Below are 12,383 nucleotides of genomic sequence, written 5' to 3'. Positions count from 1 at the left end.
ACAGATAACAAGATCATCCCCCCCTTAAGGAATGATTACAATAACATATTGCATGTCTGAAATGTCTAGTTATCAGGCCAGAGGTCAGGGTCAGGAGCCCGTGCCAGCGAGCTGAGTAAGAGCTTTGGCAACAACGGGGGCCCATACATTACTGTAGCCCCTGACTCCATATATGGAAAGCTATCTCTGTCGTGCAGCATAAGCCTTGTAACACGAGCCCTCAGATGGGACTTTAGGTCATACATCACTCCAATGGTAACGCAACCCTCTCTGCAAAGTGACTTTCTGTCCTGTAACTCTGCTGCTCCGTCTCTGTGGTCGCCTCAGACCCGTTCACATATGTCATTATGTTACACCAGCTCTTTACAGTCAGCTACACTCATTTCTTAAACTAAAAACATTATTCATGAGGAGGGAGGATAGAAACTTGCTTGTTTTTTCCTTTGGTTTTGCAATGGCTGTTTGCAGAAATCAGATGTTTTGTTAGTGCATTTGTCTTGTGAAACGCATACAAATACAACGTGGCTTGTGAATATGCTAGTAAAAGCTGTGCGTAGAGCTACAGAGGAGTGTATGAGCCTGTATTCTCCATCAGTTTTACTGACCTACTAAGAGAGGAGTTGAGCAGATGAGATGGCTTTGTTCAACTTTAATTGGTCACAGCTTGCGGCTATACCCTCATTTTAACTGGTATAATGCAGTATAATCCTATGTGTTGCATAGTGTATGTGTAACCGTTCAGGCAGTGGGGTCACTCCAACTGTGATAAATGAATTTCAAATCTTCCACACTACAGGTAATTACACAGGACCATTATTCCTGCTCTAGACATCAAGCAGCCTGCCTTCGTGTCATTTTCTGTTCAATGCACCAATGGATTCTAACATGGCATGTCTTGAAATGACAAGGTTTAAAAAAAGGGAGAAGAACAATAAAATAACATGTTCCCTTACAAATTGTAGTCATATAAAGCCTTTGAGCATGTTTGGCTGAACAGAAACGGCATTGTGCACTTCATTCTTTATCTTCATTTTCTTAAGTTAGACCATGGAGGCAGACAAGAGGATTTGTTGTTGTGAACAGTTTTTGGTCTCTTTCAACCCATTTGGAGCACTCAGCTCTAACCACCTGATACTAGTCTCCTCTGACTAAACACCAGAGCTGCCCACTCGCTCATTCACCTGCTCGCAAATGTGTTTGTTTGCCTAACCAACTGAAAGGTGGGGACTGTCCTGTGGGAAAACGATTAACAAATTGTATGCTCTTTAGCAGATGAATGTGGCTGTTAAGCCATGGAGATGTCACCTTTCAGCAGGAAGCCCAGGATGAGACGCTGAGCGAGGACTTTGTTCCACCTGGATGCATGGCAGAGTGCTGAGTGCAGGGCTGCTGACCCAGGCACCGCTTCATTTCAACCTCAACAAAACCAGCTTCTGCATGCACTGTCATTAAAGGTGACAACCATATTACTCTTCTGTACTTTCCCAGTTAGCTTCTTTTATACCAATTTGCCCTAGTTTTCTCATTTTGTTAGGATATCTAAGAAGTTCAGCTTCATTTAATAGGCTAAGACACCAAAAAGCTCAAAGCACAAAGAGGAACATTCACAAATATAACCTCTATCCACCCCCATCTTGTCTGGGGTGACTGCTGCGACAGTGGAAAACCACAGACATCCTTGAGGTCAAGTGGGAGGCTCACTGGCAAAGCTTTCCTATGGTTCACCAAGTCAAAGACACGCACAAAGACACTCAATGTGGTTTTAAAAATTTGAGTCGCTCCTATAGTAAGATGTGGTACACATGTAGTCTAGCTCCCTGACTAATTCATGTAATTCACTATGGCAGGATTAGCCTGAGTATTGTAAAGCTCTACCACACACAGTACCAGTGCATGTTACAGCTGTTCAGAGAAATCAAAATGTCAGGGCAAAAGAGAAGGGGGGGCCATGTACAAACTTCCAATAAACTGGAGTGATTCCAACTTTCTCTGCTTTTGATAAGGTCATTATAACAACTCACACAATACCCGACAGATCAGTGACTATACCAGCATTTCATTTAGACCGTGCCAGCCTGAAAACTCGCTGACCTTTTAAGAAGCTCTAACGGTGTCAAGATGAAGTGATCATTTCTGCTTCTGCCTTCTTCCCAAGTGCTCCACCACCATATCTTGTATTTACAGAGCTTTAATTGAGCTCGGTAAGTTAGTTCTCATATGTGTAGTTTTTATACTTGGTATGAGTTTTACGTGATTGCAAGCTGACACGGCTTCTAAATTAGTATTTCAGTAAAAATACATCCGTTATATCAGTCAAAATTAGAGAGTGGTGCTGCAGCAGAGAAACACGTGCTCAAAGTGACAGTGTAGACCAGGGGTGTCAAACTCATTTTAGTTAAGGGGCCACATACTGCCCACTTTGATCTCAAGTGGGCCAGACCAGTAAAATCGTAGCATAATAATGACACTATTTCTCTATGTTTAAATCATTGGTGAAAGTTTTTGGATGATAAACCCTATTTTAAGGTCTTTCTACAATAAACTAGAAACATAAAGCCCAAAAACTCAGACATCAGCCCACTGTTTATCTGCCCCGGCTCTTCTCTGCAGATGCCCTCGCTTTGTGACGCGTTTGACGTCAAACGCGTCACAAAGCGAGCAGCGAGCGCTGCTGCCTGTGGCAACGAGCGCTTCTGCCTCCGGAGCAGACATCGCATTTACGCTGTTTTTGAAGCAATTACTGGATCGATTAAAAACAATTACAAAACGTTTGTACTCATAAACCTCCATATTCTCATAGAAATGCAATTTATGTCTTTCTGTAATTTTCACACTTAGCAAAGTCATCCGGCGGGCCGAGCTGGACACCCTGGCGGGCCGGATCCGGCCCGCGGCCCATATGTTTGACACCCCTGGTGTAGACTCATCTTTTTTGCCTAAGATTTTTGCTTTTCTGGAACTGACAAAATCATTCAGTTAGAGAGCAACAAGCAAATTCGCCACAGTTATATCAGTCACAGTTATCTCTTTGATATGAAACAAATCACAGAGCAGCTAGGTTGGTGAATTGAAATGCAAAGTTAAAGATCTCCTCCAGACATGTTTGAAGATGTATCTGAAATACTCTACTTTGAATAACAATTTGTATCTGATGCGGGTTTACACAAATAAATTGGATCTTGTAATAATCCTTAAAATGACATCTACTCCTCACCCATTAACAATTCTAGAATCTATGAATATGCAAATACATTTCATTTCTAAAGTGAAACTGCTGGACACAAGATGCCTCTTACCACTATCAAGTCTATTCTGTCTGGATGTATACTGGGCTTTCAAGCTTCCAAAGTTGTATGGGTTGCATGTTGTATCAGGATTTGCTTTTTGAACTATTTGTGATGTCATCCACCGTAGGTCCGCACCTTAAAATCAGATTTTCAATGAGTTTTAAACTCTGCACATCCATCATTCTGCACAGTAAAGCTCAAACATTTAACCGTAAGATAAAGAGGGAAAAAAAATGTTTTGGAGTGGAAGATGACTTTAACTGAAATTTGTTTTCCATGATATCCCAGTGTGTCCAATGCAACCTTCTGTGCGTTACATTTTTAGCACAAACATATGTGCCTGTCACACATACCTTTACTGCAATATTCACTTTTTGTTTTACTGTTTTTATCCCCCACTAGACAGACCCCGCCGAAGAAAATTTTGTAGTATATAACAACATATGCTACAACGAACCCTGACACACACACACATTCACACTGAGTTGATGTGTCAATCAAAGGGTCTATCAATGTCTGTCCTCAGGCAGAGGTGCCAAGATGACAAACAAGACATCTGGGACTGAGAGTGCAGCTGTGACTGGGGCATGGCAGGAGATGCCTGAGTCACTAACACCTTCAGAGGGGTGAGAAGCTAGCGGCCTTATTAGAACCTCATGTCACCTTTGACAGCCCCCATGGCAGACGTAAGAGCGGGCTTGAGAGACAGTGAGGTCTGGCACCAGCTGGCAGAGTGACCCAGGCCCTGTGGCTGGTGCCCTGGCTCCGCGGTGCCAGAGTGTGTGGGCTTGGGAGACAAGCCAGGGCCACCATGACTGTCTGCATGGATCAGCTCTCTGGGATAGAGGACAGCCCCAGGATCCCCATGTGGACAACGGCAAGTGAAAAGGCCTCATCCAGTGGGTGGGATTGACCTTGAAACCTACAGTAGCCGTGACTGATCCTGTTCAGTGGAGAGGATGACACGCTAGTTAACGAAAGCCAAGTAGGTTTTGTTGACTAGCGTGGAGTAGATATTTCTAGGAAACTTGGTTTTCTAGACATACCTCTAGTCAATAACAAGATGGATCCAGTTTAAGGATAAATCACTATTTCAATTTAATGAAAACTCGAATGGAGAGCATTAATAAAATCGGAAATACAAATTTTGTTTTGTCGAAAAGTGAGAACCGTCATCTTTAACAATGATAATATATGCGCCGGCTGTCACATTTAACATTTTCCCTTTGTTTTTTTCAGTTGTCCATCAACAAGCTTTTTACCTGTCAAAACACTAATGATGACCGAACAAAACTTCAGGAATGAGTGAGAGCTGAAAAATGGAAGGTATGCGCTGTGTTGCTCCCTGGAGACTGTGAGAGAGCGCTACCCTGTGCCTACAGGCATCTGACGTGCCAGAGCAAAATCCAAAATGAGCCACAGCAAGGGCAGGCAACCCTCCACCCAGCAGCAAAATCATCAAACTTTTAATGACTTGGACAATTACCCCCAGTGAGCCGGCTTAATGGCATCCAGAGGACGTCACTAGACACTGCTCACTAGGTTTCACCAACGTCGACACTAACTTATGGGACTATTGCGTACTGTCATTCCCCCCCTGTAGATCCACACAATGGCAGCAGCTCTGGGAAGGAGGCGAATGTCTCCGAATATGCTCCGAGAGTGCCACCGGCTCTGCTGTTGTTATGTTGTGCAGGTCATGAGTTACAAACCTCTAAAGTCAGACAGCACAAAAGCCCGTTCACCCTGAGGGCTAGGTTTCACAGATCTGTCCACGGTGAGAAACTCTTAGGTGTGTATGTAAGAAAAAAGACAAGAGATGAGTAAAAGTATAAGCTGTTTGAGTCTATGTATCATGTATGCGTATCTGTCTGTATCTCAAAAGGTCATAATTGCAGTGAATAAAGTAAATCAGGAGAGTCATTCAGGGCTGTGCTGTCTGGTAGTTATGAAGCATTCATTTGCAATCAGCAAAGTCAGTCTGGTTGGTGACTGCTGCTGTGATGCAGGACTATCATTCATGCACAACATGGCTTTGGGATTGTCTCTTTACAGTCTTATAGTATGTATGATAGGGCCTGCGCTGCCTTCACATCTCAGTCACCTCAGCAAGGCCACATGGCACAAGGACACTTGAGTGAGCAGAAATGGTCTTACTTGCACATGGTGGATGCAACAGTTGTGCAATATTTTTTTTCTTATCTTACTTGTCATATTTGCACAATACACTTCATTACAACAAAAGTATAACCGCTAAGTTCACCCTGCTCTTCCCTCTGCCGTCAATTCTCGACTTGAGTTTGAGGTTGTGTAATTACAAACCTTCTCAGCCTGTGTCACGCTCGGGGTTATAAATCCTGGAAGGTTAACTGCCCTCCTAAAAACACTTGCACTGACAGTGCCAGGGAGCCCCTGTTGCCTCCCAAAAAAAACATCCTGTATTGCAATACCATCTAATTAGCCCACATAAGGACCCCTTTTATTTCAATGCTAGAGTGTGGAAAGCTAACAGCCAAGTGGCATCGACGAAGATTCGAATTGTCTCCCGACAATGGAGAGCATATGCTAATGGATATCCCCCCTTGGTTAGGAGTACACCCCAGGGACATGGCACTGTGCGCTTCATTGCCCACGGGGGACAAAAAAGAGAGAAAGATACACATGCATACATCACTTTATACCAAAGCTTTATTTTAGCACAGCGGCCTATTGTCACAGCAAATTCTCTGCTGAGCCAGCTAAAACCAAATAAGTGCGAGCTGAACTGCCTGCGTTCTGCTGATAAACTTTCTCACAAATTATACAGCGAGACATTTAAAATCTGATGCAAACACCAGACTTTGGGAGACACATTAATAATAAACTGCGCAGCTCCACTTTTCTGTGTAACAATAGAGGAAAATGTCTGCCCTCACTCCCTTATTACACGCACTGTAAAGAACGGATCAGCTGAAGAGTTAACGCGCTCACCTCGCCATCAGATGACAACCTGTTTTCATGTCATTTTCTCGCTTTCTTTTTTTTCTCTTCATGTCACAGGCCATTGCATGGAGGATAGACACCACCAGTGAGCCAGGAGTGATTCCTCTCCTGCCCCCCTTTTTGGATCCCACCCAGAGCCAGGTGTTATACTGATAATTGGCCTACGCTGTGGATTTTTGTTTCGCACTTGACTGAACTGCTACCCTCACATTACCAGAGAAGAAACATGGTCAGAGTACCAACTGGCTACTACCGTGTAATTGATTATATTTGGAGGCGGCGTTAACCAGATGCGTTTTATTTGGATACAGGAAACCTACACGTCTTCATTAATTGGTATAATTCGTCAAAATCAGAGCTCGCAGTTCCCTAACTTAACTCTTAAATCAAAGACAGCGTAGCTAAAAAAGAAAAGGACCTAGCCTTTCTGCTATAGATATCTGCGCCTGTTATTCTTGTTTGAAACAGACCCAGGCTGTTTTGTACAGTGTTTTGCTGTTTAGCAGTTTATATTTAACAAGAGCAGACAGAGTGAATTCCAGCTCTCTCCCTCTTTGTGGCTACCCGGGACCAGTGTAGCCAAGGCAAAGAAGGGTGCTGTGTGTCCCTCTGTCCCACCCTGCAAATGAGAGGGTGCTGTGGTGCAGTGGCTGCTCCTAATTACTACCAAACAGATTCAAACACATAGGGCTACAGCGAAGGGGCCCGGCCATACCGCCAGGCCGGGGGACAAGCCCTGCAGTGTGGGGAGGCCACAGGCGGCCCGCTGTACTCCTCGCTAGCCTCAGTTCACTCCCACGCCATGAGGCCCCCGCTGCAGCCCGGCGCTCCTGCTGCCTCATCAAGTTCTCTGGCTGAAATTGCAGGGTGGCAGGGGAATCATGTCTGTAAATACGACCGCACTGACAAAGAAATGTCATGGTCCCTGTTCAGCTGGCTGGGACTTTGGGGAGGGAGGTATGTCTGTTTAGATCCGTGCACACCATGACAGCTGCGGAACTCTGGTCTGAGGCAGGAAGGAAAACAGAGGCCAACTGTAACCTTCAGACAGGTACAGAGCAGTAAGCAAAGACAGACACAGGAGCATCTTCTAAAATAGAATATGAGCATATATATACCGTTATATATCATATATGTGTGGTAGAGAAATAGAAATAGAGAGAGATACATATCTAGATAGATACATAGACAGATCAATAAATAGAAATGGTCCCACTCACCTGCCTGTTCCTCTCGTCCATGATCCTGGTGATCTGTATCTTCTTACGCCCCATGGCTGTGTCCTTTCCAGGTCTCTCTGACACCTCAACAATATCAGAAAAACAACACACTTTCTTCCCCCACTCTTCTAGTACATTGTGCAACAGCCTCTCTTCTTGGATACACTCTTTCACTCTTCTCGGTACACTCTTTGCTCTTCAGCAGACCACACCACAATCTGCAAAAGTACCAAAAGAAAGAGAGAGAGAGAGAGAGAGAGAGAGAGAGAGAGAGAGAGAGAGAGAGAGAGAGAGAGAGAGAGACAGAAAGTTAACTTGACACTCAACAATGTCTCCTTAGGCACTTCAAAGCACCGCAGGGCTCTGCGCCCTGTTCTCAAGCACATTCACAAAGTATGAGACCCACATGGTGTGCCGTTATCTCCAATGCTGCTGCACTTGAACCCCAGCTGAAGTCAATGAAAGATAACTTCACATTTATAGGGAAGGAGCTACACAAGTCTCCAAACCGTTTCATTACTAGAATAAAGAAATACATGGAGAGTTGTCAGGCTACGTCAGAAGCTTCTATTCTAATTTTAAGACTTTTTAGGAAATACACGTTTTCACTTTTCTGGCACAGAGTTGGATGAAATGATCAACACCACAGCTAAAGACAACAGTGTGTTAACTGAGCATAGTGAATGGAAGCAGGGGAGGCAACTTGCCTGGATCTGTCCAAAAGTAACACAATACAACTCCCTGTACCTATAAAGCTCACGGATTAACAGTAATAACTATGCTTAATCTGTACAAAAAAAAAAAAAGAAAAAAAAAGTTACGAGTAAAAACAACAATTCCCTGTCCTATTAAGGACCTATTATTTGCTCAGTTATTTGGGAGCAGTACCTTCTTGGAGTCTCCGGCGGTTGCCTGGCAACTGCTTTCAACTGGTGTGAATTAGTGAGGTCTGAACTGGTTGGCAAATGTGGTTTACCTTTGGAGAGAGCCAGGTTAGCTCTTCCATCTGTTTGCAGTCCTTGTGCTAAACTAAGCTAACCAGCTTCTGGCTGTTACTTCCATTTGACTTCACAGACTCGAGAGTGGGATAAATCCTTTCATAGAAACGCTAAACTTTTCCTTTGAGTACTGCCGCTGCATTTCATTTGATCTAGTGTAGTCACCGCATGTTTTGATAACATTTTACAAAGCCAGGTTCACCTAAATAGAAAAGTGTTTTTTTTTTCTACCTTGCGCCGCCTGCCGAGACTTCCTGAGCTGACCCTCGCTGATGCCAGCTTTGCTCTTAAGATGATTAAGAGAGCACCCATTTTGGTGTTGACAGTAGGCCAGTTGAAATCTCCTGGGTTGGAGGAGAAGCCAGGGGAGATAAAGAGAATTGGGGGAACTGTATATTCCCACATGAGCTTGTAACCTGGCCAGTGGTTCAGACCACGGTGTTCCCCAGGGAACATCTAACTCGGTCCTGTCACTGCTCCCATGCAAGAAGAGATATAGCCCCCTCTCCGGAGGCACATCCATCACTTTCACCGAGCAAATAGAAAATGTCCAAACAACTGCATTTCCCCCCACGAGTACAAAATGTAGAAAGGTTAACAACTCAGGCCATTAGGTGCAGTCAGCAGTTGCGAGGTGAGGGAGCCAGGGGCCGAATTGGCAGTGAAAACGAAAATGACCAGTTCCAGTGGCACACAGTCATTATGGGTTACAGATGGACTGGCATTATGGTGTCTGGCTGTCTGAATTGGGGCTCTGCTGTAGGCAAACTTGACTGAGATCACCTTGCTAACTACCCACGCGTGGCTGTCTGAGCCAGGAAAGTAGCTGCCTGAACCCCCACAAAGAATTTCCCCAAACCACATCACAACAGGCCAGAGAGAATCGCAATACTCTTGTTCATTCACTATTTTACACACAAACTGACAGAGCAGAGTTCAAATTAAAGGGAGCTCGGCGTAGCGTGGCAGTTCCCCAAAGACATGCAGGTCCCTGAAATTGCATATTGATACAAACAACTAACAATTATATTGTAACAAAATAGTAGCATGCTATTGACTCATTCGGTGAATTCACTGCATTTTAAGTGACAAGAATAGAATTTCCCCGCCAAACCTTTTCCTTTATTTTCTGGAGGGGGGATTCCTCATTTCACAATACAAAGTCAATGCCAGAGTGTTTATTCTGCTGCTAAGATCACAGCTCGCTGCAGCAACGATAAACCTGACAGACAACTAACCACAAATATTGTATCTCCATAAATGTAGAAATCATCTTTTGTCTCACTCTGTGTTTATACATTTCTATCTGTGTGCGTATGTGTGAATTTGGTGTTAGTCTGTGTGCTTATCTGAGGTGGACGAATCTGAAATCATGACTTGAGGTTAGTCTAAACTGACAAGTGTTCTGTTCTTTAAGTGAGTGCTTAAATGAATGTATTCAATGTTACATGACTGTAAGCAGTGTGTACTGCATCTGAAATGGCAATCGGTGCAGCATTTTTATGTAATTGTTGTGATCAAAAAGGTTTGATTTTGCAGCGGCTTTTCTCAAAAATTGCAAAGGAATTTGCTGAATTTTATTTTATGTGGATTTTTTTTCAAGTCAAGGAAGAAAATGCTTTTTTTAATTTATTTACTACAACCTTATGCATTAATGGTCATATGATTATAAGCTAACTATACATCTAATATTTTAAATATTTTAGTTCTCGTCTTTTTATTCTTTTAGTTTTCTTCACTTAAAGAACCATGGGCACAAACCGTCTCTGGCTACAATATAAGATACATAAGCTACATCTTCTACAAAAGGTGTCTGACTGCTTTTTGAATAATACTGATTCAGCATATACATACACTGAATCAAAGTGCAGTTGCTTACAAATGAAAAAGTGTATGAAATGGATCTAACACCTTCTGTACGATTAGACTGATGCAGGGAAGTCAGACTAATTCTCATGATAAGACCAATTTCCCATAAACTCTGTCACTCTTAGTTTTTGTTTTGATGATGGAAAAAACATTGAAGAGCCTTTCTTGACTGTAAATGGGGATATTTTTGTTGATGAAGCGAGTTCTGTTTAGGAAAGGTTTACTATGCAGAGGATGGTTGAATCTGAATTAATTATTGTGATCGCAAGATTGCGATAGAGGGACTGTCACTGAACAATCTGGTCCACCAGAAGAAGAATCAAGACACTTTCACGAATAGAAATGCATGTGCACGGTCTTCCCTCTCTTTATGCAGAGGAGCTGTCACAGCAGGACCGTTCACATCTAGAGGCATAATAGACTGTGTCATGACATTTCTCTTGCACAGATCTGAAATGACAAGCCGAGAGGGCCTTCCGACTGCAGGTGTGCCACGCTCTCAACTTAAGTGTCCACATTCATCGAAAGTTAGTCCAAATCTGAAACGGCTTGCCGACAAAACCTTATTTTGAGGATTTGAATCGATCCGATCTTGTACTGCGGTTGATCATTTCGCACCATGTACCGGTGTACATGGTACAATGCAGCTTCAATCTCCACAACGAAGTGGGAAATTTTCAGCTGGTCCCTCAACCCACATAAACATGTCGGAAGATGTTCAGATTACGAAGGAGAACAATGTCTGCACTGTAGCGGAGTACATGTTTGTGCGTGACACGCTGACTTCACTTGAGTGTTAGATTGGGACAGAGTATCTGTTTATGGTCTAAATCATGTGCTCTTTGTGTGCATGTGTGTGTGTGTGTGTGTGTGTGTGTGTGTGTGTGTGTGTGTGTGTGTGTGTGTGTGTGTGTGTGTGTGTGTGTGTGTGTTTGTTTGTGTGCGTGTTTGTGTGTGTGTGTGCGTGCGTGTGTGTGTGTGTGTGTAAGAAACAGAGACGATGAACATAAAAGGAGAAAACTGAGCGTGGAAGCAGGAGCAGGATAACACGAGTCTATGAGGCCACCTCACTATAACTGTATGGACACATGTATGGACACATGTATGGACACTTGTGAAGTCGATGTTAAGAGTAACCCCTTAACTACCGCAAAAGTAACACCTTCAAAGAAACGACATGGTCCTGTGAATAATGACAGGCTGGTAGATGAGGTCAGTCACCTCGTTCGGAACCGATCCGATCGATTGGATCGGTATTTGCTTTCAAACTCTCCATGCCGAGTGAATCAGGTGTTGGTCAAATTTCATCATTCGACAGCGAATACATTTTTGGGGCTCTGCTCCGTTTGTTTACAGCTGGCGTGTTTTGAAGCTACAACTTCGCTAATTGCTGCATGTTCCGCATAACACATTCTTTCATGGAAAGATAGCGGGAGGCCTGTTCTAGAAAAGGATTTATCCCGGGCAGTTTGTCCAGCAGTAAATGTTCTGCCCTTTTTGTTTGTGTATGTCAATTTGAAGTTCATACGTCGTAAGACAATTTCATAAAGTTTCAAAGTAAATCTAAATAAGATGTGCACAAGTCTAAAAAGCATTTTGGAGCAGGATTACCTCCGCTTGAAGAAGCGCTGTCTAGTTTGAGCCTCGTATCATTTTACATTTAGGAGAAAAGGTGCGCCGCTATCATGTTGATAAAAAAAAAAGTCGGATCAGTGCGTCCTCAATTTGCACATACGAAGAAGCACATTGTATAACAGCAATTCATTACATTACCAAGACCTTGATATGATGCACTTGGTCCCCTTCGATATGAACCAATCCAGCACTTCTGAAAGATGCTTACCAAACATTTGTAACACATAAATCACTGTGCAGAGAATATGTCACCGTAGGAACGGCCACATCCCCTTGACAGAAAGTCAATAAGACAGGCCTAACACAACAAGTCCATGCCTCACTATACACCCTGTTCAACAAAATACAGATCTGGAATATGCTCTATTTCGATACCCAAAACTAAGCATTGC

General features: G+C 43.4%; 1 protein-coding gene across 1 annotated transcript in view; it reads right to left on the bottom strand.

The window, feature by feature from the left end:
- The window catches only part of mef2aa (myocyte enhancer factor 2aa), a gene marked incomplete at its 3' end in the record, with an annotated part of 60,253 nt that overhangs the window by 31,663 nt on the left and 16,207 nt on the right, over positions 1-12,383 (bottom strand). Inside the window, exon 2 of the mRNA XM_069711136.1 lies at positions 7,490-7,707. Within this exon, the coding sequence (XP_069567237.1) occupies positions 7,490-7,543 (54 nt within the window). The remainder of the gene's footprint in view (positions 1-7,489; positions 7,708-12,383) is intronic.

The sequence above is a fragment of the Brachyistius frenatus genome, unplaced genomic scaffold, assembly GCF_029030835.1.
Source record: "Brachyistius frenatus isolate BFR_SWC_R1_liver_20210118 unplaced genomic scaffold, ASM2903083v1 Contig_97, whole genome shotgun sequence".
Classification (NCBI taxonomy): Eukaryota; Metazoa; Chordata; class Actinopteri; family Embiotocidae; genus Brachyistius; species Brachyistius frenatus.
The sequence above is the reverse complement of the archived record's forward strand: the minus strand, read 5'-3'. Positions and strand labels throughout refer to the sequence as shown.